This window comes from Electrona antarctica, assembly GCF_951216825.1.
Source record: "Electrona antarctica genome assembly, chromosome: 21".
NCBI classification, from domain to species: domain Eukaryota; kingdom Metazoa; phylum Chordata; class Actinopteri; order Myctophiformes; family Myctophidae; genus Electrona; species Electrona antarctica.
The window spans coordinates 2,114,260-2,136,342 of record NC_136802.1 but is presented as its reverse complement, the minus strand read 5'-3'; the positions used below and the strand labels follow the sequence as shown (position 1 = coordinate 2,136,342).

Sequence of the window (22,083 nt, the reverse complement as noted above, 5' to 3'; positions counted from 1 at the left end):
CCGTGAGTTGAGTATTACCTCAATACAGTGGCCGTGAGTTGAGTATTACCTCAATACAGTGGCCGTGAGTTGAGTATTACCTCAATACAGTGGCCGTGAGTTGAGTATTACCTCAATACAGTGGCCGTGAGTTGAGTATTACCTCAATACAGTGGCTGTGAGTTGAGTATTACCTCAATACAGTGGCCGTGAGTTGAGTATTACCTCAATACAGTGGCCGTGAGTTGAGTATTACCTCAATACAGTGGCTGTGAGTTGAGTATTACCTCAATACAGTGGCCGTGAGTTGAGTATTACCTCAATACAGTGGCCGTGAGTTGAGTATTACCTCAATACAGTGGCCGTGAGTTGAGTATTACCTCAATACAGTGGCCGTGAGTTGAGTATTACCTCAATACAGTGGCTGTGAGTTGAGTATTACCTCAATACAGTGGCCGTGAGTTGAGTATTACCTCAATACACTGGCCGTGAGTTGAGTATTACCTCAATACAGTGGCTGTGAGTTGAGTATTACCTCAATACAGTGGCCGTGAGTTGAGTATTACCTCAATACAGTGGCCGTGAGTTGAGTATTACCTCAATACACTGGCCGTGAGTTGAGTATTACCTCAATACAGTGGCTGTGAGTTGAGTATTACCTCAATACAGTGGCCGTGAGTTGAGTATTACCTCAATACAGTGGCCGTGAGTTGAGTATTACCTCAATACAGTGGCCGTGAGTTGAGTATTACCTCAATACAGTGGCCGTGAGTTGAGTATTACCTCAATACAGTGGCTGTGAGTTGAGTATTACCTCAATACAGTGGCCGTGAGTTGAGTATTACCTCAATACAGTGGCCGTGAGTTGAGTATTACCTCAATACAGTGGCCGTGAGTTGAGTATTACCTCAATACAGTGGCCGTGAGTTGAGTATTACCTCAATACAGTGGCCGTGAGTTGAGTATTACCTCAATACAGTGGCCGTGAGTTGAGTATTACCTCAATACAGTGGCCGTGAGTTGAGTATTACCTCAATACGGTGGCCGTGAGTTGAGTATTACCTCAATACAGTGGCCGTGAGTTGAGTATTACCTCAATACACTGGCCGTGAGTTGAGTATTACCTCAATACAGTGGCTGTGAGTTGAGTATTACCTCAATACGGTGGCCGTGAGTTGAGTATTACCTCAATACAGTGGCCGTGAGTTGAGTATTACCTCAATACACTGGCCGTGAGTTGAGTATTACCTCAATACAGTGGCTGTGAGTTGAGTATTACCTCAATACAGTGGCTGTGCTCAGTGTTGGAGCAAAGCTACTAAATGTTACTACTGCAGCTAAGCGGGTTCACTGGTGTGGTAAAGTTTAAATGTATTAACTGGTGTTGTGTCGTGTTGTGTTGTGTTTCCTCCCAACAGCTGAGTTTAAATGCAGACCAGGACAGTTCCAGTGTGGAACCGGCATCTGCACCAACCCTGCTTACATTTGCGACGGAGACAACGACTGCCAGGACAACTCTGACGAGGCCAACTGCGGTAGGCGCCATGCTTCACTAGCAGGCGACGCGTATGCTTCACTAGCAGGCGTATGCTTCAGTAGCAGGCGACGCGTATGCTTCAGTAGCAGGCGACGCGTATGCTTCAGTAGCAGGCGACGCGTATGCTTCAGTAGCAGGCGCATGCTTCAGTAGCAGGCGTATGCTTCACTAGCAGGCGACGCATATGCTTCACTAGCAGGCGTATGCTTCAGTAGCAGGCGACACATATGCTTCAGTAGCAGGCGCATGCTTCAGTAGCAGGCGTATGCTTCACTAGCAGGCGACGCGTATGCTTCACTAGCAGGCGTATGCTTCAGTAGCAGGCGACGCGTATGCTTCAGTAGCAGGCGTATGCTTCAGTAGCAGGCGACGCGTATGCTTCAGTAGCAGGCGTATGCTTCAGTAGCAGGCGACGCGTATGCTTCAGTAGCAGGCGCATGCTTCAGTAGCAGGCGTATGCTTCACTAGCAGGCGACGCATATGCTTCACTAGCAGGCGTATGCTTCAGTAGCAGGCGACACATATGCTTCAGTAGCAGGCGCATGCTTCACTAGCAACATGAGAGCCTGCCATCGTGCAACCTCCAGCTTTTCACCAGAGGAGGGGCTGCCATTGGATTCTTTAGATTTGTTGTCATATGAAAGCAGGGAATCATAGCTTCAAATTGATAGATATGGCTTATAGAGTATAATGTCTTGCAGAGAAACAGCGAGTTGAGAAAACAGGCTTGAAAGGTTCACTTCTGTGGTCTGGTCTCTAACATTACACATAGCTACATGTTTAAGCATTTATTTCATATTTACATTTCAATTTCAGCTCTAACACTTATTTCAGACATGCTCTAGTATGTGAAGAGTCTGCCTGTGCTATTAATTAAAATGTTAAAGAAAATAATAATTATCCTCTGGCGAAAAGCTGGAGGTTGCGCGATGGTCACCCGTGTGTCTGCCCAGCCAGTTCTAATGCGTGTGCGTGTGCGTGTGCGTGTGCGTGTGTCTGTGTCTGTGTCTGTGTCTGTGTCTGTGTCTGTGTCTGTGTCTGTGTCTGTGTCTGTGTCTGTGTCTGTGTCTCTGTCTCTCTCTCCAGATATCCATGTGTGTCTACCCAGCCAGTTCAAGTGCACCCACCCCAGCCGTTGCATCCCAGGCATCTTCAGATGCAACGGACAGGACAACTGTGGGGAAGGAGAGGACGAGAAGGACTGTCGTAAGTGTCCTGTTACCTTGTCCTTTACACTTACCTTAACCCATTAAGACCTGTTACCGTGTCCGTTTTATACAGTACAGTACAGTATGGTAAAGCACAGTACAGTATGGGACAGTATTGTACAGTACAGTATTGTACAGTACCGTATAGTACAGTATGGCACAGTTCAGTATGGTACAGTACAGTACAGTGGAGTACAGTGGAGTACAGTACAGTGGAGTACGGTACAGTACAGTGGAGTACAGTACAGTACATTATAGTGGAATACAGTACAGTGGAATACGGTACGGTACGGTACAGTGCAGTACAGTACAGTACAGTACAGTACAGTACAGTACAGTACAGTACAGTACAGTACAGTACAGTACAGTACAGTACAGTACAGCACAGTACAGTGGAGCACAGCACAGTACAGTGGAGTACAGCACAGTGCAGTACAGTACAGTACAGTGGAGTACAGCAAAGTGCAGTACAGTACAGTACGGTACAGTACAGTACAGTACAGTACAGTACAGTACAGTACAGTACAGTACAGTACAGTACTTACAGTACTGTACTGTACAGTACAGTACAGTACAGTACTGTACAGTACAGTACAGTGGAGTACAGTACAGTACAGTACAGTACAGTACAGTACAGTACAGTACTGTACTGTACTGTACTGTACTGTACTGTACTGTACTGTACAGTACTGTACAGTACAGTACAGTACAGTGGAGTACAGTACAGTACAGTGGAGTACAGTACAGTACAGTGGAGTACAGTACAGTACAGTACAGTACAGTGGAGTACAGTACAGTACAGTACAGTACAGTACAGTACAGTGGAGTACAGTGGAGTACAGTACAGTGGAGTACAGTACAGTACAGTACAGTACAGTGGAGTACAGTGGAGTACAGTACAGTACAGTACTGTACAAAACGGGTACAAAGTGGGCTACTCCTGAAAAGTTTAGAATGTTATTGTAGCCAATGAGGGTGGATTATGAGAAATCAAACAAACCCATCTTGATCCTCCACATGACTATGGAGAGCATGTGTACCGATTTGCGTGAAATTTGGATAAAATCTGAAGGAGTAATATTAGATATGTCGGCCTCCTGGTGGCGCTATAAAGAGCAGATGTGAAAGATTCCAGGCAAAGGTTTTTCCTTGGCCTCTAGGGAGTTGGTTATCCACAGATCCGTGCAGTTCGAGGTAAAAACACTTTTTTTGGGGCAGAGGTTCATCGTTGGCATCCAGGGAGTGTGTGTGCAAAATTTGTTCCAGCGGAGGTGACCTGCGCTCCCAACCAGTTCCAGGGTTAGGGTTAGGGTTAGGGTATGGCTCTGTGTGGTTAGGGTTAGGGTATGGCTCTGTGTGGTCAGGGTTAGGGTTAGGGTCAGGGTTAGGGTTAGGGTTAGGGTATGGCTCTGTGTGGTTAGGGTTAGGGTATGTCTCTGTGTGGTGACTCTATGTGTCTCCTGTGGTTCCAGCGGAGGTGACCTGCACTCCCAACCAGTTCCAGGGTTAGGGTTAGGGTATGGCTCTGTGTGGTTAGGGTTAGGGTATGTCTCTGTGTGGTGACTCTGTGTGTCTCCTGTGGTTCCAGCGGAGGTGACCTGCGCTCCCAATCAGTTCCAGTGCTCCATAACCAAGCGCTGCATCCCCAGGGTGTGGGTGTGTGACCGAGACAACGACTGTGTGGACGGGTCCGACGAACCCGCCAACTGCAGTAAGCTGTACTACAGACGCACGCACGCACGCACGCACGCACGCACGCACGCACGCACGCACGCACGCACGCACGCACGCACGCACGCACGCACGCACACAGTACTGTATATCTCACTCCCCAGGGGAGAGATTGAAAATTTGTGTGGACCTGTCCTCCCCGTGTCCCCTCCTTCACGTTGACCTGTCCTCCCCGTGTCCCCTCCTTCACGTTGACCTGTCCTCCCCGTGTCCCCTCCTTCACGTTGACCTGTCCTCCCCGTGTCCCCTCCTTCACGTTGACCTGTCCTCCCCGTGTCCCCTCCTTCACGTTGACCTGTCCTCCCCGTGTCCCCTCCTTCACGTTGACCTGTACTCCCCGTGTCCCCTCCTTCACGTTGACCTGTCCTCCCCGTGTCCCCTCCTTCACGTTGACCTGTCCTCCCCGTGTCCCCTCCTTCACGTTGACCTGTCCTCCCCGTGTCCCCTCCTTCACGTTGACCTGTCCTCCCCGTGTCCCCTTACAGCCCAGATGACCTGCGGAGTGGACGAGTTCCGCTGTAAGGACTCTGGACGCTGCATCCCGGCCCGATGGAAGTGTGACGGAGAGGACGACTGTGGAGACGCCTCGGACGAACCCAAGGAGGAGTGTGGTGAGAAGAGACGCCATTACAGCACTTACAACTCTATGAGAGAATAGTAGAGCACAACTCACTTTAAGGCACTTTTATGTACAGTATATATACATTGACATGGTAAACGCCATGAGGCACAGCAGGCAGAACAACGGCTGTATTCGCCTGCGAGCCCTACCAGTTCTTCTTGCTAATTCTTCTTGCTCATTTCTGACTGGTTGTCTCAGACGAGCGTACCTGCGAGCCCTACCAGTTCCGCTGTAAGAACAACCGCTGTGTTCCGGGCCGCTGGCAGTGTGACTACGACAACGACTGTGGAGACAACTCTGACGAGGACAAGTGTGGTACGTCCACTCCACCCTCACCCCCCTCCCACACACCCCCCAACACACACACACACACACACACACACACCCAACACACACACACACACACACACACACACACCCCTCCCCCCCACCCAACACACACCCTCCCCCCACCCAGCACCGACAATAATATTCTTGCATGAGATGTCGTATCAACCCGGTAAATCAAGCCTTTTTGGGGGGGTGTGGATGGTAAGATGGTAATGTAAGTGTTATCTTGTGTAAGGCATAATAAACAGTGGTAAAACATTATTGAGGACATAAACCCTGAGGGACACAGTGATTGAGGACCACCACCGCATTGTGAGGGTTCTCAAATCCCTGAGGGACACAGTGATTGAGGACCACCACCACAATGTGAGGGTTCTCAAATCCCTGAGGGACACAGTGATTGAGGACCCCCACCACAATGTGAGGGTTCTCAAATCCCTGAGGGACACAGTGATTGAGGACCACCACCACAATGTGAGGGTTCTCAAATCCCTGAGGGACACAGTGATTGAGGACCACCACCACAATGTGAGGGTTCTCAAATCCCTGAGGGACACAGTGATTGAGGACCACCACCACAATGTGAGGGTTCTCAAATCACCCCCAACGGGTTTATCTCTTAAAAACACTCACCTCGCTGTTCATTATCCTGGTTCATTATAGCAGTGGTTCCCACAGTGGGGTTCGGGGACCCCCAGGGGTACTTGAGGGAGTTCCAGGGGGGACCCAGCTAAATGAGAATGTGTAACCAAATGGACCCTTATGGGTCTGTAACTCAGAGAGTGTACAAATGGAACCAAATGGACCCTAACGGGTCCATTTGGTTCCATTTGTACACTCTCAGAGTTAAATTAACAGTGGTTTTACAATATAAATTGGGGGTCCCAGAGATAGAAATGCCATTAAATCGGGGGTCCGTAGCTTAATGCGTGTGAATTTGGGGGTCCATGAAATTTCGGAATCACTTCTAGAGCCGTAGAAATCCTCCCTTATCGGGGTCACTGGCATGTGTTTTCAAAAGGGGGTCCGTGGCCTAATAAATGTTGATTTGGGGGTCACTGGCCTAATAAATGTTGATTTGGGGGTCCCTGGCCTAATAAATGTTGATTTGGGGGTCCCTGGCCTAATAAATGTTGATTTGGGGGTCCGTGGCCTAATAAAGGTTGATTTGGGGGTCCCTGGCCTAATAAAGGTTGATTTGGGGGTCCCTGGCCTAATAAAGGTTGATTTGGGGGTCCCTGGCCTAATAAAGGTTGATTTGGGGGTCCCTGGCCTAATAAAGGTTGATTTGGGGGTCCCTGGCCTAATAAAGGTTGATTTGGGGGTCCCTGGCCTAATAAAGGTTGATTTGGGGGTCCCTGGCCTAATAAATTTGGGGGTCCCCGGCCTAATACATGTTGATTTGGGGGTCCCTGGCCTAATAGATGTTGATTTGGGGGTCCCTGGCCTAATAGATGTTGATTTGGGGGTCCCTGGCCTAATACATGTTGATTTGGGGGTCCCTGGCCTAATAGATGTTGATTTGGGGGTCCCTGGCCTAATAGATGTTGATTTGGGGGTCCCTGGCCTAATAGATGTTGATTTGGGGGTCCCTGGCCTAATAGATGTTGATTTGGGGGTCCCTGGCCTAATAGATGTTGATTTGGGGGTCCCTGGCCTAATAAATGTTGATTTGGGGGTCCCTGGCCTAATAGATGTTGATTTGTGGGTCCCTGGCCTAATAAATGTTGATTTGGGGATCCCTGGCCTAATAAATGTTGATTTTGGGGTCCCTGGCCTAATAGATGTTGATTTGGGGGTCCCTGGCCTAATAGATGTTGATTTGGGGGTCCCTGGCCTAATAAATGTTGATTTGGGGGTCCCTGGCCTAATAAAGGTTGATTTGGGGGTCCCTGGCCTAATAAATGTCCTTGACACGAAAAGGTTTGGGAACCACTGCATTATAGTTCACGACTAAAGCATGGTAAACCTACTGGTTCTCCACCTACTGGTTCTCAACCTACTGGTTCTCAACCTACTGGTTCTCAACCTACTGGTTCTCAACCTACTGGTTCTCCACCTGGGGGTGTGGGGAGAGTTAGGAACCAAATGGACCCTTACAGGTCTGTTAAAGCATGGTATACCTACTGGTTCTCAACCTGGGGGTGTGGGGAGAGTTAGGAACCAAATGGACCCTTACAGGTCTGTTAAAGCATGGTATACCTACTGGTTCTCAACCTGGGGGTGTGGGGAGAGTTAGGAACCAAATGGACCCTTACAGGTCTGTTAAAGCATGGTATACCTACTGGTTCTCAACCTGGGGGTGTGGGGAGAGTTAGGAACCAAATGGACCCTTACAGGTCTGTTAAAGCATGGTATACCTACTGGTTCTCAACCTGGGGGTGTGGGGAGAGTTAGGAACCAAATGGACCCTTACAGGTCTGGTATACCTACTGGTTCTCCACCTGGGGGTGTGGGGAGAGTTAGGAACCAAATGGACCCTTACAGGTCTGTTAAAGCATGGTATACCTACTGGTTCTCCACCTGGGGGTGTGGGGAGAGTTAGGAACCAAATGGACCCTTACTGGTCTGTTATACCTACTGGTTCTCCACCTGGGGGTGTGGGGAGAGTTAGGAACCAAATGGACCCTTACAGGTCTGGTATACCTACTGGTTCTCAACCTGGGGGTGTGGGGAGAGTTAGGAACCAAATGGACCCTTACAGGTCTGGTATACCTACTGGTTCTCAACCTGGGGGTGTGGGGAGAGTTAGGAACCAAATGGACCCTTACAGGTCTGTTATACCGTATGGCTATAGAGTGCATATCAGATATCAAACTGGAGGTCTTGAAAACAGGTTGAGAGTCACTGGTATACAGAATGAATTCAACACACGCCGGTAGATGCTATGTTTACGTTGTTCTGAATTCAACACACGGCGGTAGATGCTATGTTTACGTTACTGGTATACAGAATGAATTCAACAACACACAGACGCCGGTAGATGCTATGGGCCGATTCATACTCTTATTTTAGAGCCGAATAAAAGTCGGTTCGGCTCTGTAGAGCCTACAATGTGACGTCATTTGAGGTCCGAAATAATTTCGGCACTACAGCGCCGAAACAGCGGTAAAATAGGAGTATGAATCGGCCCTATGTTTACGTTGTTCTTGCATTGATGTCTGTCTGCTCATCTCACCACGTCATCTCGTGTCTATTTTGCATTTCACACACTGGCCCGTTGGTGGCGCTATAGAGGTAGGTCTGTTCACCCTATCAGCTCATAACACCCCCTCCTCCCTCTCTGCTACCCTAGTCCCCTCAATGTGCCTACATCCCACCCCCCCCCCCCCTCCCCCGCCCTGCCCCCACCCTGCCCTTTCCAGCTCCCACCAAACCTCCCCGAACCGTATTGTGCTCAGTCCTCCTGTCTGTTTCTAATGGAGCTCCACCCTTCCTACGTTGCGGTCCTGTGGTTCTGTGGTTCTGTGGTTCTGTATGGTCCTGTGGTCCTGTGGTTCTGTATGGTCGGACATCTCCACCTTCCTACATTGCGGTCCTGTGGTTCTGTATGGTCGGACATCTCTGTATGTCCTGTGGTTCTGTATGGTCGGACATCTCCACCTACCTTCATCAGGTTCATCATTCAGTATTTTAGCCGTGACGTGAGCGCCCCCTCCAGAGATACTTCCGGGTCCTACTTTTGTGTCGCTTTTGTGTCCCCATAGAGCTATATTGTGACGCTCCGTCGGACTAAATCTGAGACGAAAACAACCACGAAAGTCTCATTTTACCGCTTTCCTCGCAACAACAAAGCTGCTGCTCTCCCAAATCTGGCTGACAGGCCGTCTGCCCCACACTGTATACTATCGCCATTTTATTTCATTGTGTCAACTAAATCCTCATTAATTGTTGCAAACTAGATTCAACATACTCAAGCCTGCACAAATTCTAAATATGCACCCGAAATATTGTACTGAGCAAATGGACTGTTACCACCGTCAATAATAATGATAATAATAGTCTTTATTGTCTCCACATCATATATTTTCTTTGTCATGGACACTTGTACAAAACATTAATAATTCTACTCGAGTTGGAAGCATTAAGACCCATTTTAACCCGCAATGGCTTCCTTTCTGAAAAATAACGTCATTGTAAAAAGATTCACGTGTTTAGATATTCTATTTACAATGAGATGCGGACGGGAGCTGGTGCCACTTGGACCCGGACGTAACGTAGCACTACAAAATTACGTCGGACTTAAATACTGAATAGGTTCAGGATTTGTAGTAAAATATCCAAAAAGAAAAAAACAGCACAAGACAAAGAAGACTATAGCACACTACCTTTTCATGTCAAGGTCCATTATTTATTCTGCATTTATGGGTGCATACTTAGTTTAGACTAGTCATTGGTTAGACATGGGTTAAGGTTAGGTTTAGGTGTGCTGCCCCGTGGGAGGTTAGGTTTAGGGTGAGGGTTTGAGATTGAGGTTGTAGTTGTAGGACTAATGACTGGTCTAACCAATGACTAGTCTAAACCAAAAACTGTCTAAACTAAGTACTGCATTTAAGCCACGGACCACCATTTGATGACATGTAGCCTCTCGGACCCAAAACTTATCTTTTGAATATTTTGTTGTCGTTGAATAATATTCCATGGTGTGTGGTACCATCCATAGGAGCGACAACAGGCAAACGATCAAAATAACAATGCATCTACCCCAATATAAAAGGACGAGAAAAGAGTTGTTTCTACTCATGGTTTTAGCTACTACACTTCATGTAGGAAGTTTGGGTATATGTGGAGATGTCTAAATCGTGCGGGCTACGCCAGACTATGCTATGTGGAGATGTCTAAATCGTGCGGGCTACGCCAGACTATGCTATGTGGAGATGTCTAAATCGTGCGGGCTACGCCAGACTATGCTATGTGGAGATGTCTAAATCGTGCGGGCTACGCCAGACTATGCTATGTGGAGATGTCTAAATCGTGCGGGCTACGCCAGACTATGCTATGTGGAGATGTCTAAATCGTGCGGGCTACGCCAGACTATGCTATGTGGAGATGTCTAAATCGTGCGGGCTACGCCAGACTATGCTATGTGGAGATGTCTAAATCGTGCGGGCTACGCCATACTATGCTATGTGGAGATGTCTACATCGTGCGGGCTACGCCAGACTATGCTATGTGGAGATGTCTAAATCGTGCGGGCTACGCCAGACTATGCTATGTGGAGATGTCTAAATCGTGCGGGCTACGCCAGACTATGCTATGTGGAGATGTCTAAATCGTGCGGGCTACGCCAGACTATGCTATGTGGAGATGTCTAAATCGTGCGGGCTACGCCAGACTATGCTATGTGGAGATGTCTAAATCGTGCGGGCTACGCCAGACTATGCTATGTGGAGATGTCTAAATCGTGCGGGCTACGCCAGACTATGCTATGTGGAGATGTCTAAATCTTGCGGGCTACACCAGACTATGCTATGTGGAGATGTCTAAATCGTGCGGGCTACGCCAGACTATGCTATGTGGAGATGTCTAAATCGTGCGGGCTACGCCAGACTATGCTATGTGGAGATGTCTAAATCGTGCTGGCTACGCCAGACTATGCTATGTGGAGATGTCTAAATCGTGCGGGCTACGCCAGACTATGCTATGTGGAGATGTCTAAATCGTGCGGGCTACGCCAGACTATGCTATGTGGAGATGTCTAAATCGTGCTGGCTACGCCAGACTATGCTATGTGGAGATGTCTAAATCGTGCGGGCTACGCCAGACTATGCTATGTGGAGATGTCTAAATCGTGCGGGCTACGCCAGACTATGCTATGTGGAGATGTCTAAATCGTGCGGGCTACGCCAGACTATGCTACATGTACTGTAGGTATACTGTAATGTATTTTGGGCTTAACTAGCTCCTCCCCTTCAGTCCTTCAGCTCCTCCCCTTCAGTCCTGTTAACTAGCTCCTCCCCTTCAGTCCTTCCTCTCTGCAGAGTGTTCTTGTATTCCTCCGCTCTCTCTGCCCTCTGACCTCTGACCTCTATGACCTTTGCCCTCTGACCTCTATGACCTTTGCCCTCTGACCTCTATGACCTTTGCCCTCTGACCTCTATGACCTTTGCCCTCTGCTCCTCAGTGCCGCGGCAGTGCAGTGAGAGTGAGTTCTCGTGCACCAACGGACGCTGCATCGCAGGGCGATGGAAGTGCGACGGAGACCACGACTGTGCCGACGGCTCGGATGAGGTAAACAAACAATCACACCCGAGTGAACTGAGCGGTGCAGGCTGCTCAGCTACATCACTAGCTGGCTGCCAGCGGCATTATAGTTGTTCGTACACAGACAGACAGACAGACAGACAGACAGACAGATAGACAGACGCAGCCGCGGTCAGTCATTGGCGCGGTCAACACACTGGTGTTGATTTTGACAGAATTTTTTTATTTAGTTTTAGTCATAGTCTTTTGAATAACATGTAATTTAGTTTATAATAATAATAATAAAATAATAAAACTTTATTTGTATAGCACCTTTCATGACATGAAATGCAGCTCAAAGTGCTTTACAGAGCAATGAAGAGAGAAAAAAATAAATAAAAGCAAGGCATAAACATTAAAATAACAAGAGCAGTAATGCAATACAGTGAGACATGAATAACAAAACATTAAAAAAAACAAAAAAAACAATTAAAAGCAAGGGTGTAGAAGTGGGTCTTGAGCTGTGCTTTAAAAATTTCTACAGAGGCTGCCTGAAGGTACAGTCTAGTCTAGTCGACTAAACATATATAATAGTTTAGTCGACTAAATCTACACTACACATCTGACTAAAATGGCCTTCATGGCGTCGTAATGCACCTATACTTACACTTTCTGAAAATAGCCGATCTACTTCTACTTCTACTGGATCTCTTGTCCACTAGTCCCTTCCTAAAATTCTAGTCTAGATTTTATTTTGTTGATGAAATTGTCAGTATATTTCGTCATAGCTTAGTTTTCATTTAGTTTTCGTCAGTGAAAAATGGTAGTCAACACACATGTTATGTCATAGTTTTAGTCGACAAAATGAACACTACTCCAGTAGTCCACAGGGGGGCAGAAACACCTTCTCTCCTTATAGTTTAACTCTTTCTGTGTTTGGTGTACTATTATGTTTTAAGTATTATGTTATACTTGAAAAATAGCAGATCTAAAGCTCATAGCGCGCCACCGAGTGGCGCGGTACGAGCTTGTAGGTCTGCTATTTTTGAAAAATCGTGAACATGTGGCGCAAATCTTTGAATATATATTATTTCAGAGCGAACGTTTTTAACTCAAATCTTTGCTTCTGGGGGGGTCTCTGGAACAACATATTTTCAGATGGGTGGGGGGGTGGAGGCATATTACATATAATTTTTGGGGTCCTTGACATGAATTATTGAGCACCACTGATACAGAAACATAAGGTTTTTCAGAAAACTGTCAGGATTTAGAATACATTTTTTTTAATTTCGACATCAGGCCTAAATAGGTTAACTGTGTTTGGTGTATTAATATGTTTTAACTCTTTGTGTGCTTGGTGTGTATTCTTGTGTTTCCGCTGCAGAACGGCTGTGATGTGAAGTGCGACAGCGACCAGTTCCAGTGTAAGAACGGTCACTGCATCCCCATCAGGTGGCGCTGTGACGCAGACGCCGACTGCATGGACGGCAGCGACGAGGAGAAATGCGACAGTGGTGGTGAGAAACACGCATTATTGTGTTTTTATTAATTTTGAGAAACACGCATTATTGTGTTTTTATTAATTTTGAGAAACACGCATTATTGTGTTTTTATTAATTTTGAGAAACATGTATTATTGTGTTTTTATTAATTTTGAGAAACATGCATTATTGTGTTTTTATTAATTTAGAGAAACATGCATTATTGTGTATCTGTACTGTACTGTACTGTACTGTACTGTACTTTGAACCGGTGTGTGTTGCTGATAAATCAGTGTGGCCTCCTTCTATCATGTCCTCTCACCCCGTCGGTCCGTCCGTCCGGCAGTGGGCCGACACTGCCCCCTGGACGAGTTCCAGTGTAACAACACCCTGTGCAAACCGCTGGGCTGGAAGTGCGACGGAGAGGACGACTGTGGCGACAACTCTGACGAGAACCCAGAGGAATGCGGTGAGTGTGTTAACTCAGTTTAGAGCTAAATAAATAGCATTCCATTTGCTCTGGTTTTGGGTAGACCTTTTCCAGTTGAAGGGTTCTCTTCCATCCACTAGGGGGCAGTATCTCTTTAGCTTTACTGTTCCTTGGAGTGAGGAGACAGCCATTTTGTTTGTTGTCAGTTTCATGTTCACATTCAGAGATGCATGTTGTGTTGGTTGGAAATTCTTCACCTAATAACTGTAAGTTTGCTTATATCTGGAAATATGGTATAGTGCAGGGTTCCCCAATAGGCGGCCCGCGGGCCATTTGCAACCCGCGGAGCGCCCCCTTGTGGCCCCTGGAAGAATTTGTTTTAAAAAGAAAGAAAAAAAAGTTTTTTGTTTTGTTTTGGGGGGGTGTCCCAGATATAAATGGCATGAAATGGGGGTCAGTAGCCTATGCATGTCAAACTGGGCACCCCCTCAAGGACCACTGGTGGTCCCCGGACCACTGGTTGAGAACAGTTTTTAATTAATTAATGAAAAAATAAAAAAACAATTTTTTCGCGTGTGCGGACTCGGCCCCCAGCCTGGTTCCCTAGTCAAAATATGGCCCTTGAGGAAAATTAATTGGGGAACCCTGGTATAGTGTTTGCTACTTTATTTTGTATACACTCTTATGTGAGTATTTGTTTGCTTTCATATATTTTCATGTGAGAATTAGCTTATTTTAGTTAATGTTTTTCTATGATTGTTTGTTTGTTTGTACTGCAGGGCTTCTTCATCTTTGTCATTATAGAAACTATTTGACATTGAGGAGTGTATTTCTTCACCAGTGTGTGAGATAGCTTGCTTTTAGTTTTCTTATGATTTGTTGTAGTCCCGTTTGTTTTCTGTCTGGTGGTTGTGCTTCTGTTAGTCCCAGAACTATAGCTGGCTGAGGGGACATCTTTCCAGGGATTCACTGTGTGTGAATGAGGCCTTTTTGTGGAGCGTGTCTGGTTCACTTTCCTTTAGGTGGTTATAGAATTTCAATGCTCTCTCTCTCTCTCTCTCTCTCTCTCTCTCTCTCTCTCTCTCTCTCTCTCTCTCTCTCCGTCTCTCTGTCTCTGTCTCTGTCTCTCTCTCTCTCTGTCTCTCTCTCTCTCTCTCTCTCTCTCTCTCTCTCTCTCTCTCTCTCTCTCTCAGCTGTGTTCCAGTGCCCTCCCACCAGGCCGTTCCGGTGTCTCAACGACCGTGTGTGTCTCCCCATGTCCAAGAGATGCGACACCGTCAACAACTGTGGCGACAACACTGACGAGCTCAACTGCCGTGAGTTCAGCAGTTTATTTATTGTAGTCCGGTTAGCCGGGGGGCGTGTCAGAAGGGTGTGGGGGAGGATTGAATGTTAACCATGTGATGCTGCTCTCCTCCAATCAGAATCGCTGCCCTCCGGGTCCATCTGTCAGAAGGATGAGTTCCAGTGCTCCAGCGGTCGCTGCGTCAGCTCCTCTCTGCGCTGCAACTACTTCAACGACTGTGAGGACTACGGCTCTGACGAGGTCAACTGCAGCAAGAAAGGTCTGTCTGGCTGTTGTTATGTAGCGGATCCAGACCATGTTCAGGTCTCTGATCCGGTCGGGAGCGGAAATAACTATATACGTTGTGTTGTAGTCACTGGTTTGTAGTCAGGAAATAACTATATACGTCATGTTGTAGTCACTGGTTTGTAGTCAGGAAATAACTATATACGTCATGTTGTAGTCACTGGTTTGTAGTCAGGAAATAACTTTACGTCATGTTGCTGTGTCAAGTATTGCTGTGTTCTCTCTGTCGCCCCCTGTAGGCACGGTGCTGAACGACTGCCACAGCAACAGGACATGTTTCATAGTGTTGCTGTGTTCTCTCTGTCGCCCCCTGTAGGCACGGTGCTGAACGACTGCCACAGCAACAGGACATGTTTCATAGTGTTGCTGTGTTCTCTCTGTCGCCCCCTGTAGGCACGGTGCTGAACGACTGCCACAGCAACAGGACATGTTTCATAGTGTTGCTGTGTTCTCTCTGTCGCCCCCTGTAGGCACGGTGCTGAACGACTGTCACAGCAACAGGACGGTGTGCGGGGACGGTGACGAGGGTCACTGCGTGGTCAACGGCAGCGACTCCTTCTGCTCCTGCAGGCCTGGCTTCCAGGTCAGAGGTCACAACAGATGTGAAGGTAAGCCTGGCTTCCAGGTCAGAGGTCACAACAGATGTGAAGGTAAGCCTGGCTTCCAGGTCAGAGGTCACAACAGATGTGAAGGTAAGCCTGGCTTCCAGGTCAGAGGTCACAACAGATGTGAAGGTAAGCCTGGCTTCCAGGTCAGAGGTCACAACAGATGTGAAGGTAAGCCTGGCTTCCAGGTCAGAGGTCACAACAGATGTGAAGGTAAGCCTGGCTTCCAGGTCAGAGGTCACAACAGATGTGAAGGTAAGCCTGGCTTCCAGGTCAGAGGTCACAACAGATGTGAAGGTAAGCCTGGCTTCCAGGTCAGAGGTCACAACAGATGTGAAGGTAAGCCTGGCTTCCAGGTCAGAGGTCACAACAGATGTGAAGGTAAGCCTGGCTTCCAGGTCAGAGGTCACAACAGATGTGAAGGTAAGCCTGGCTTCCAGGTCAGAGGTCACAACAGATGTGAAGGTAAGCCTGGCTTCCAGGTCAGAGGTCACAACAGATGTGAAGGTAAGCCTGGCTTCCAGGTCAGAGGTCACAACAGATGTGAAGGTAAGCCTGGCTTCCAGGTCAGAGGTCACAACAGATGTGAAGGTAAGCCTGGCTTCCAGGTCAGAGGTCACAACAGAGGTGAAGGTAAGCCTGGCTTCCAGGTCAGAGGTCACAACAGATGTGAAGGTAAGCCTGGCTTCCAGGTCAGAGGTCACAACAGAGGTGAAGGTAAGCCTGGCTTCCAGGTCAGAGGTCACAACAGATGTGAAGGTAAGCCTGGCTTCCAGGTCAGAGGTCACAACAGATGTGAAGGTAAGCCTGGCTTCCAGGTCAGAGGTCACAACAGATGTGAAGGTAAGCCTGGCTTCCAGGTCAGAGGTCACAACAGATGTGAAGGTAAGCCTGGCTTCCAGGTCAGAGGTCACAACAGATGTGAAGGTAAGCCTGGCTTCCAGGTCAGAGGTCACAACAGATGTGAAGGTAAGCCTGGCTTCCAGGTCAGAGGTCACAACAGATGTGAAGGTAAGCCTGGCTTCCAGGTCAGAGGTCACAACAGATGTGAAGGTAAGCCTGGCTTCCAGGTCAGAGGTCACAACAGAGGTGAAGGTAAGCCTGGCTTCCAGGTCAGAGGTCACAACAGATGTGAAGGTAAGCCTGGCTTCCAGGTCAGAGGTCACAACAGAGGTGAAGGTAAGCCTGGCTTCCAGGTCAGAGGTCACAACAGATGTGAAGGTAAGCCTGGCTTCCAGGTCAGAGGTCACAACAGATGTGAAGGTAAGCCTGGCTTCCAGGTCAGAGGTCACAACAGATGTGAAGGTAAGCCTGGCTTCCAGGTCAGAGGTCACAACAGATGTGAAGGTAAGCCTGGCTTCCAGGTCAGAGGTCACAACAGATGTGAAGGTAAGCCTGGCTTCCAGGTCAGAGGTCACAACAGATGTGAAGGTAAGCCTGGCTTCCAGGTCAGAGGTCACAACAGAGGTGAAGGTAAGCCTGGCTTCCAGGTCAGAGGTCACAACAGAGGTGAAGGTAAGCCTGGCTTCCAGGTCAGAGGTCACAACAGATGTGAAGGTAAGCCTGGCTTCCAGGTCAGAGGTCACAACAGATGTGAAGGTAAGCCTGGCGTCCAGGTCAGAGGTCACAACAGATGTGAAGGTAAGCCTGGCTTCCAGGTCAGAGGTCACAACAGAGGTGAAGGTAAGCCTGGCTTCCAGGTCAGAGGTCACAACAGAGGTGAAGGTAAGCCTGGCGTCCAGGTCAGAGGTCACAACAGATGTGAAGGTAAGCCTGGCTTCCAGGTCAGAGGTCACAACAGATGTGAAGGTAAGCCTGGCGTCCAGGTCAGAGGTCACAACAGAGGTGAAGGTAAGCCTGGCTTCCAGGTCAGAGGTCACAACAGATGTGAAGGTAAGCCTGGCTTCCAGGTCAGAGGTCACAACAGATGTGAAGGTAAGCCTGGCTTCCAGGTCAGAGGTCACAACAGATGTGAAGGTAAGCCTGGCTTCCAGGTCAGAGGTCACAACAGATGTGAAGGTAAGCCTGGCTTCCAGGTCAGAGGTCACAACAGATGTGAAGGTAAGCCTGGCGTCCAGGTCAGAGGTCACAACAGAGGTGAAGGTAAGCCTGGCTTCCAGGTCAGAGGTCACAACAGATGTGAAGGTAAGCCTGGCTTCCAGGTCAGAGGTCACAACAGATGTGAAGGTAAGCCTGGCTTCCAGGTCAGAGGTCACAACAGATGTGAAGGTAAGCCTGGCTTCCAGGTCAGAGGTCACAACAGATGTGAAGGTAAGCCTGGCTTCCAGGTCAGAGGTCACAACAGATGTGAAGGTAAGCCTGGCTTCCAGGTCAGAGGTGAAGGTCCTGGTCTGGATGAAGGTCCTTTCAGAAGAGCAGCGATCAATGCGCCTAGTAATTCATTTTCAAAAAAGATAATCTAAAAATGATCAAAGATAATCTAAAAAATCACACCCTTGTGAACTGAGTGGTGTAAGGTCTTATATAGACTGCTCAACTGTGGTCTGACGTAATGTCTGACGTAATGAAATCACACCCATGTGAACTGGGTGACCATAGCAACCATGCTCATTTTTTGGTACGAACAGACACGTAAGCTAACAAAGCTGAAATCACTCCCGGGTGAACTGGGTGACCATAGCAACCATGCTCATTTTTTGGTACGAACAGACACGTAAGCTAACAAAGCTGAAATCACTCCCGGGTGAACTGGGTGACCATAGCAACCATGATCATTCTTTGGTACAAACAGACACGTAAACTAACAAAGCGGAGTGGTTTACACCACTCAAAAATAACTATCCATCTAAAAAAGATCAAAACTGCGTTTTTTTTTGTACGCGCGGAGAAGTCGAGGGGTGACAACGCAAGCGTATTTATGTGCGCGCGGGTGTGTGTGATAATGTGATTGTGTTATGATGTAATGCTGCAGTTCGTTCGGTGGGACGTACTGTGTTCCTAACGTTCTCCTCTGGTCTTGTGCTTTTGGGTTGCCAGATAAAGACGAGTGCAAGCAGTTCGGCGTGTGTTCTCACATCTGCAACAACACCAAGGGCTCGCACAAGTGCAGCTGCCACAAGTACTTCACCAGGATCAACGACACCTGCAAGGCTGACAGTGAGTATCTAGTTAAACATGGCAACCGCTCAGGATCAACGACACCTGCAAGGCTGACAGTGAGTATCTAGTTAAACATGGCAACCGCTCAGGATCAACGACACCTGCAAGGCTGACAGTGAGTATCTAGTTAAACATGGCAACCGCTCAGGATCAACGACACCTGCAAGGCTGACAGTGAGTATCTAGTTAAACATGGCAACCGCTCAGGATCAACGACACCTGTAAGGCTGACAGTGAGTATCTAGTTAAACATGGCAACCGCTCAGGATCAACGACACCTGCAAGGCTGACAGTGAGTATCTAGTTAAACATGGCAACCGCCCAGGATCAACGACACCTGCAAGGCTGACAGTGAGTATCTAGTTAAACATGGCAACCGCTCAGGATCAACGACACCTGCAAGGCTGACAGTGAGTATCTAGTTAAACATGGCAACCGCTCAGGATCAACGACACCTGTAAGGCTGACAGTGAGTATCTAGTTAAACATGGCAACCGCTCAGGATCAACGACACCTGTAAGGCTGACAGTGAGTATCTAGTTAAACATGGCAACCGCTCAGGATCAACGACACCTGTAAGGCTGACAGTGAGTATCTAGTTAAACATGGCAACCGCTCAGGATCAACGACACCTGCAAGGCTGACAGTGAGTATCTAGTTAAACATGGCAACCGCTCAGGATCAACGACACCTGTAAGGCTGACAGTGAGTATCTAGTTAAACATGGCAACCGCTCAGGATCAACCACACCTTTAGTCTTAGTTTTAGTCATCGTGGCTTAGTTTTCATTTAGTGAAAAAAGGTAGTTGACGAACATTTTTCGTCATAGTTTTAGTCGACGAAAACAACACTGGTACAAAATAGTATGTGTAGCTACTTTCAGAGGTCTGAGGCTACAGTTCACACAAATCAGTCAAAATGAAATCACCCTGGGCATTCTCAAATCAATGATTTAGCGAGGGTGAGGGAGACATGGTTATGATGGGTAAAAAACACACAATTATAAGTAACCGCTAGGAAGATAATCAATAGTTGCAGCCCAGTTATACTTTAAGCATGTGTTTTCAGTATGAATTTCCGTCTAATATGGTATTCAATCATATCAATCAATCAATCAATCAATCCCCAGCGCTGAGGCAGGTTCTCTACATCGCCGACGACAACGAGATCCGCAGCCTGGACCCGGGCGTGCCCAGCTGGCGCTACGAGCAGATCTTCCAGGGCGACGCCAACGTGCGCATCGACGCCATGGACGTGCACGTGAAGACGGGCCGCGTCTACTGGACCAACTGGCACACGGGACGCGTGTCCTCCTACGATCTGCCCGCCTCCGCAGGCTCCGCCTCCTCGCCAAACAACGACAACAACAACCGCCATCGGCGCCAGAGCGACACGCGGGGGGTCACCGACCTGGAGGTGTGTGTGTGTGTGTGTGTGTGTGTGTGTGTGTGTGTGTGTGTGTGTGTGTGTGTGTGTGTGTGTGTGTGTGTGTGTGTGTGTGTGTGTGTGTGTGTGTGTGTGTGTGTGTGTGTGTGTGTGTGTGTGTGAGTGTGTGTTTGTTCAGATCCCTGGCCTGAAGACGTTTTAAGTGTGTGTGTTGTGTTCAGATCCCTGGCCTGAAGATGTTTTAAGTGTGTGTGTGTGTGTGTTGTGTTTCAGATCCCTGGCCTGAAGATGTTTTAAGTGTGTGTGTGTGTGTGTGTTGTGTTTCAGATCCCTGGCCTGAAGATGTTTTAAGTGTGTGTGTTGTGTTTCAGATCCCTGGCCTGAAGATGTTTTAAGTGTGTGTGTGTGTGTGTGTTGTGTTTCAGATCCCTGGCCTGAAGATGTTTTAAGTGTGTGTGTTGTGTTCAGATCCCTGGCCTGAAGATGTTTTAAGTGTGTGTGTGTTGTGTTCAGATCCCTGGTCTGAAGATGCCGCGGGGCATCGCCGTGGACTGGGTGGCCGCGAACTTGTACTGGACGGACTCGGGCCGGGACGTCATCGAGGTGGCACAGCTGAGCGGAGGACGCCACCGCAAGACGCTCATCTCCGGCATGATCGACGAGCCCTACGCCATCGTGGTGGACCCCCAGAGAGGGTGAGTAGTAAAGGCTCTACTACGGTAACAGGGACCCCCAGGGAGAGAGGGTGAGAGGGGTAGTACGATAACGATAGCTCTACGATAACAGGGCTAGGCCCGCATCTTCAAAATGGCCGCGGCCACTGTCCCACTTTGACTGTTGTGCTAACAAGAGGCAGCTACCGATGCGATCCGATCAAAACATGGATTCAACTTTAATCCATCCATTTATTCTTTAATCATTAAAGAATAAAACCCTGGAAAACATAGGCTACGGTTCTGGCAGACTGCACGACTAATTTAATCCTACGGTTACTACGGTTCTGGCGTGCTCCGTGTTAAGCAATATTCCACGAGAGGGTGTGCGTTACCGTCATTAATGGAATGTCTGTGTTGCTGCAGGAACGAGACGATAGGCCAGTTCTGTAAGGCAGCGCAGGCATGCCATTAATGACAGTAACGCACAACCTTGAGTGTTAAATATTCCGATTATACAACAGTTCCCCTTAAAAAATTATAATTATAAAAACAAACAAACAAAAAAAACATACGCAACTGTGGCCCCTAGGGATTATTTGGTTAAAAAAGACAGCATTACAACTCTGAAACAGTTGGTACAACTCTGAAACACTACCTCCCCCGTTGGTACAACTCTGAAACACTACCACCCCCCATTTAAAAATGTACATACATTCAATCCCATTTAAGAATGCCTAAACACTGTTTTGTGCCTAACAGTAACAGTAAGAGGACAGCAGAGGGCGCTTTGAGGCTTTGTGAGTTTGTTACATGTGGTTTCTTGCACATGTTAAACCGGAAGTTGTAGTATTCAGATCAGATCAGTGCAGTACAGACTGAATGTAAACTGATGTGTGATCTAAATCTGTTTCACAGGTAAGAGCTGCTATAATGACCAAAGAGTACATTTCCAAGTGTGCATGAATGGGGATCGGAATGGGCAGATGGGGCAGAGATGAGTTCAGTATGAGATGAGTGTTTTATGATGAGTGAGTTGTGATTATCCTGGTGTTTAGCATTAGCACTTAGCAGGCTAACACTGCAACACAGCAGCCATGTTGATTCAGTTTGGACTGTGATATTTCTGTCAATCACCAACATAATGTTTGCAGTTGGTAACAGAGTTTTGGAGTATTTTATGATTATTTGGAGATGTTGAAAGTATTAATGTCTGTTTATGGCAGA

The 22,083-nt window shown here is 47.8% G+C and overlaps 1 protein-coding gene across 1 annotated transcript in view; it reads left to right on the top strand.

Moving 5' to 3' along the window:
• The window catches only part of LOC306913791 (low-density lipoprotein receptor-related protein 1-like), a gene marked incomplete at its 5' end in the record, with an annotated part of 68,331 nt that overhangs the window by 15,757 nt on the left and 30,491 nt on the right, over positions 1-22,083 (top strand). The window contains 14 exons of the mRNA XM_079490603.1: positions 1,398-1,514; positions 2,603-2,722; positions 4,313-4,435; positions 4,941-5,066; positions 5,276-5,392; positions 11,532-11,638; positions 12,975-13,107; positions 13,418-13,540; positions 14,695-14,817; positions 14,926-15,066; positions 15,563-15,700; positions 18,695-18,814; positions 19,947-20,233; positions 20,717-20,898. Of these exons, the coding sequence (XP_079346729.1) occupies positions 1,398-1,514; positions 2,603-2,722; positions 4,313-4,435; positions 4,941-5,066; positions 5,276-5,392; positions 11,532-11,638; positions 12,975-13,107; positions 13,418-13,540; positions 14,695-14,817; positions 14,926-15,066; positions 15,563-15,700; positions 18,695-18,814; positions 19,947-20,233; positions 20,717-20,898 (1,957 nt within the window). The remainder of the gene's footprint in view (positions 1-1,397; positions 1,515-2,602; positions 2,723-4,312; positions 4,436-4,940; positions 5,067-5,275; positions 5,393-11,531; positions 11,639-12,974; positions 13,108-13,417; positions 13,541-14,694; positions 14,818-14,925; positions 15,067-15,562; positions 15,701-18,694; positions 18,815-19,946; positions 20,234-20,716; positions 20,899-22,083) is intronic.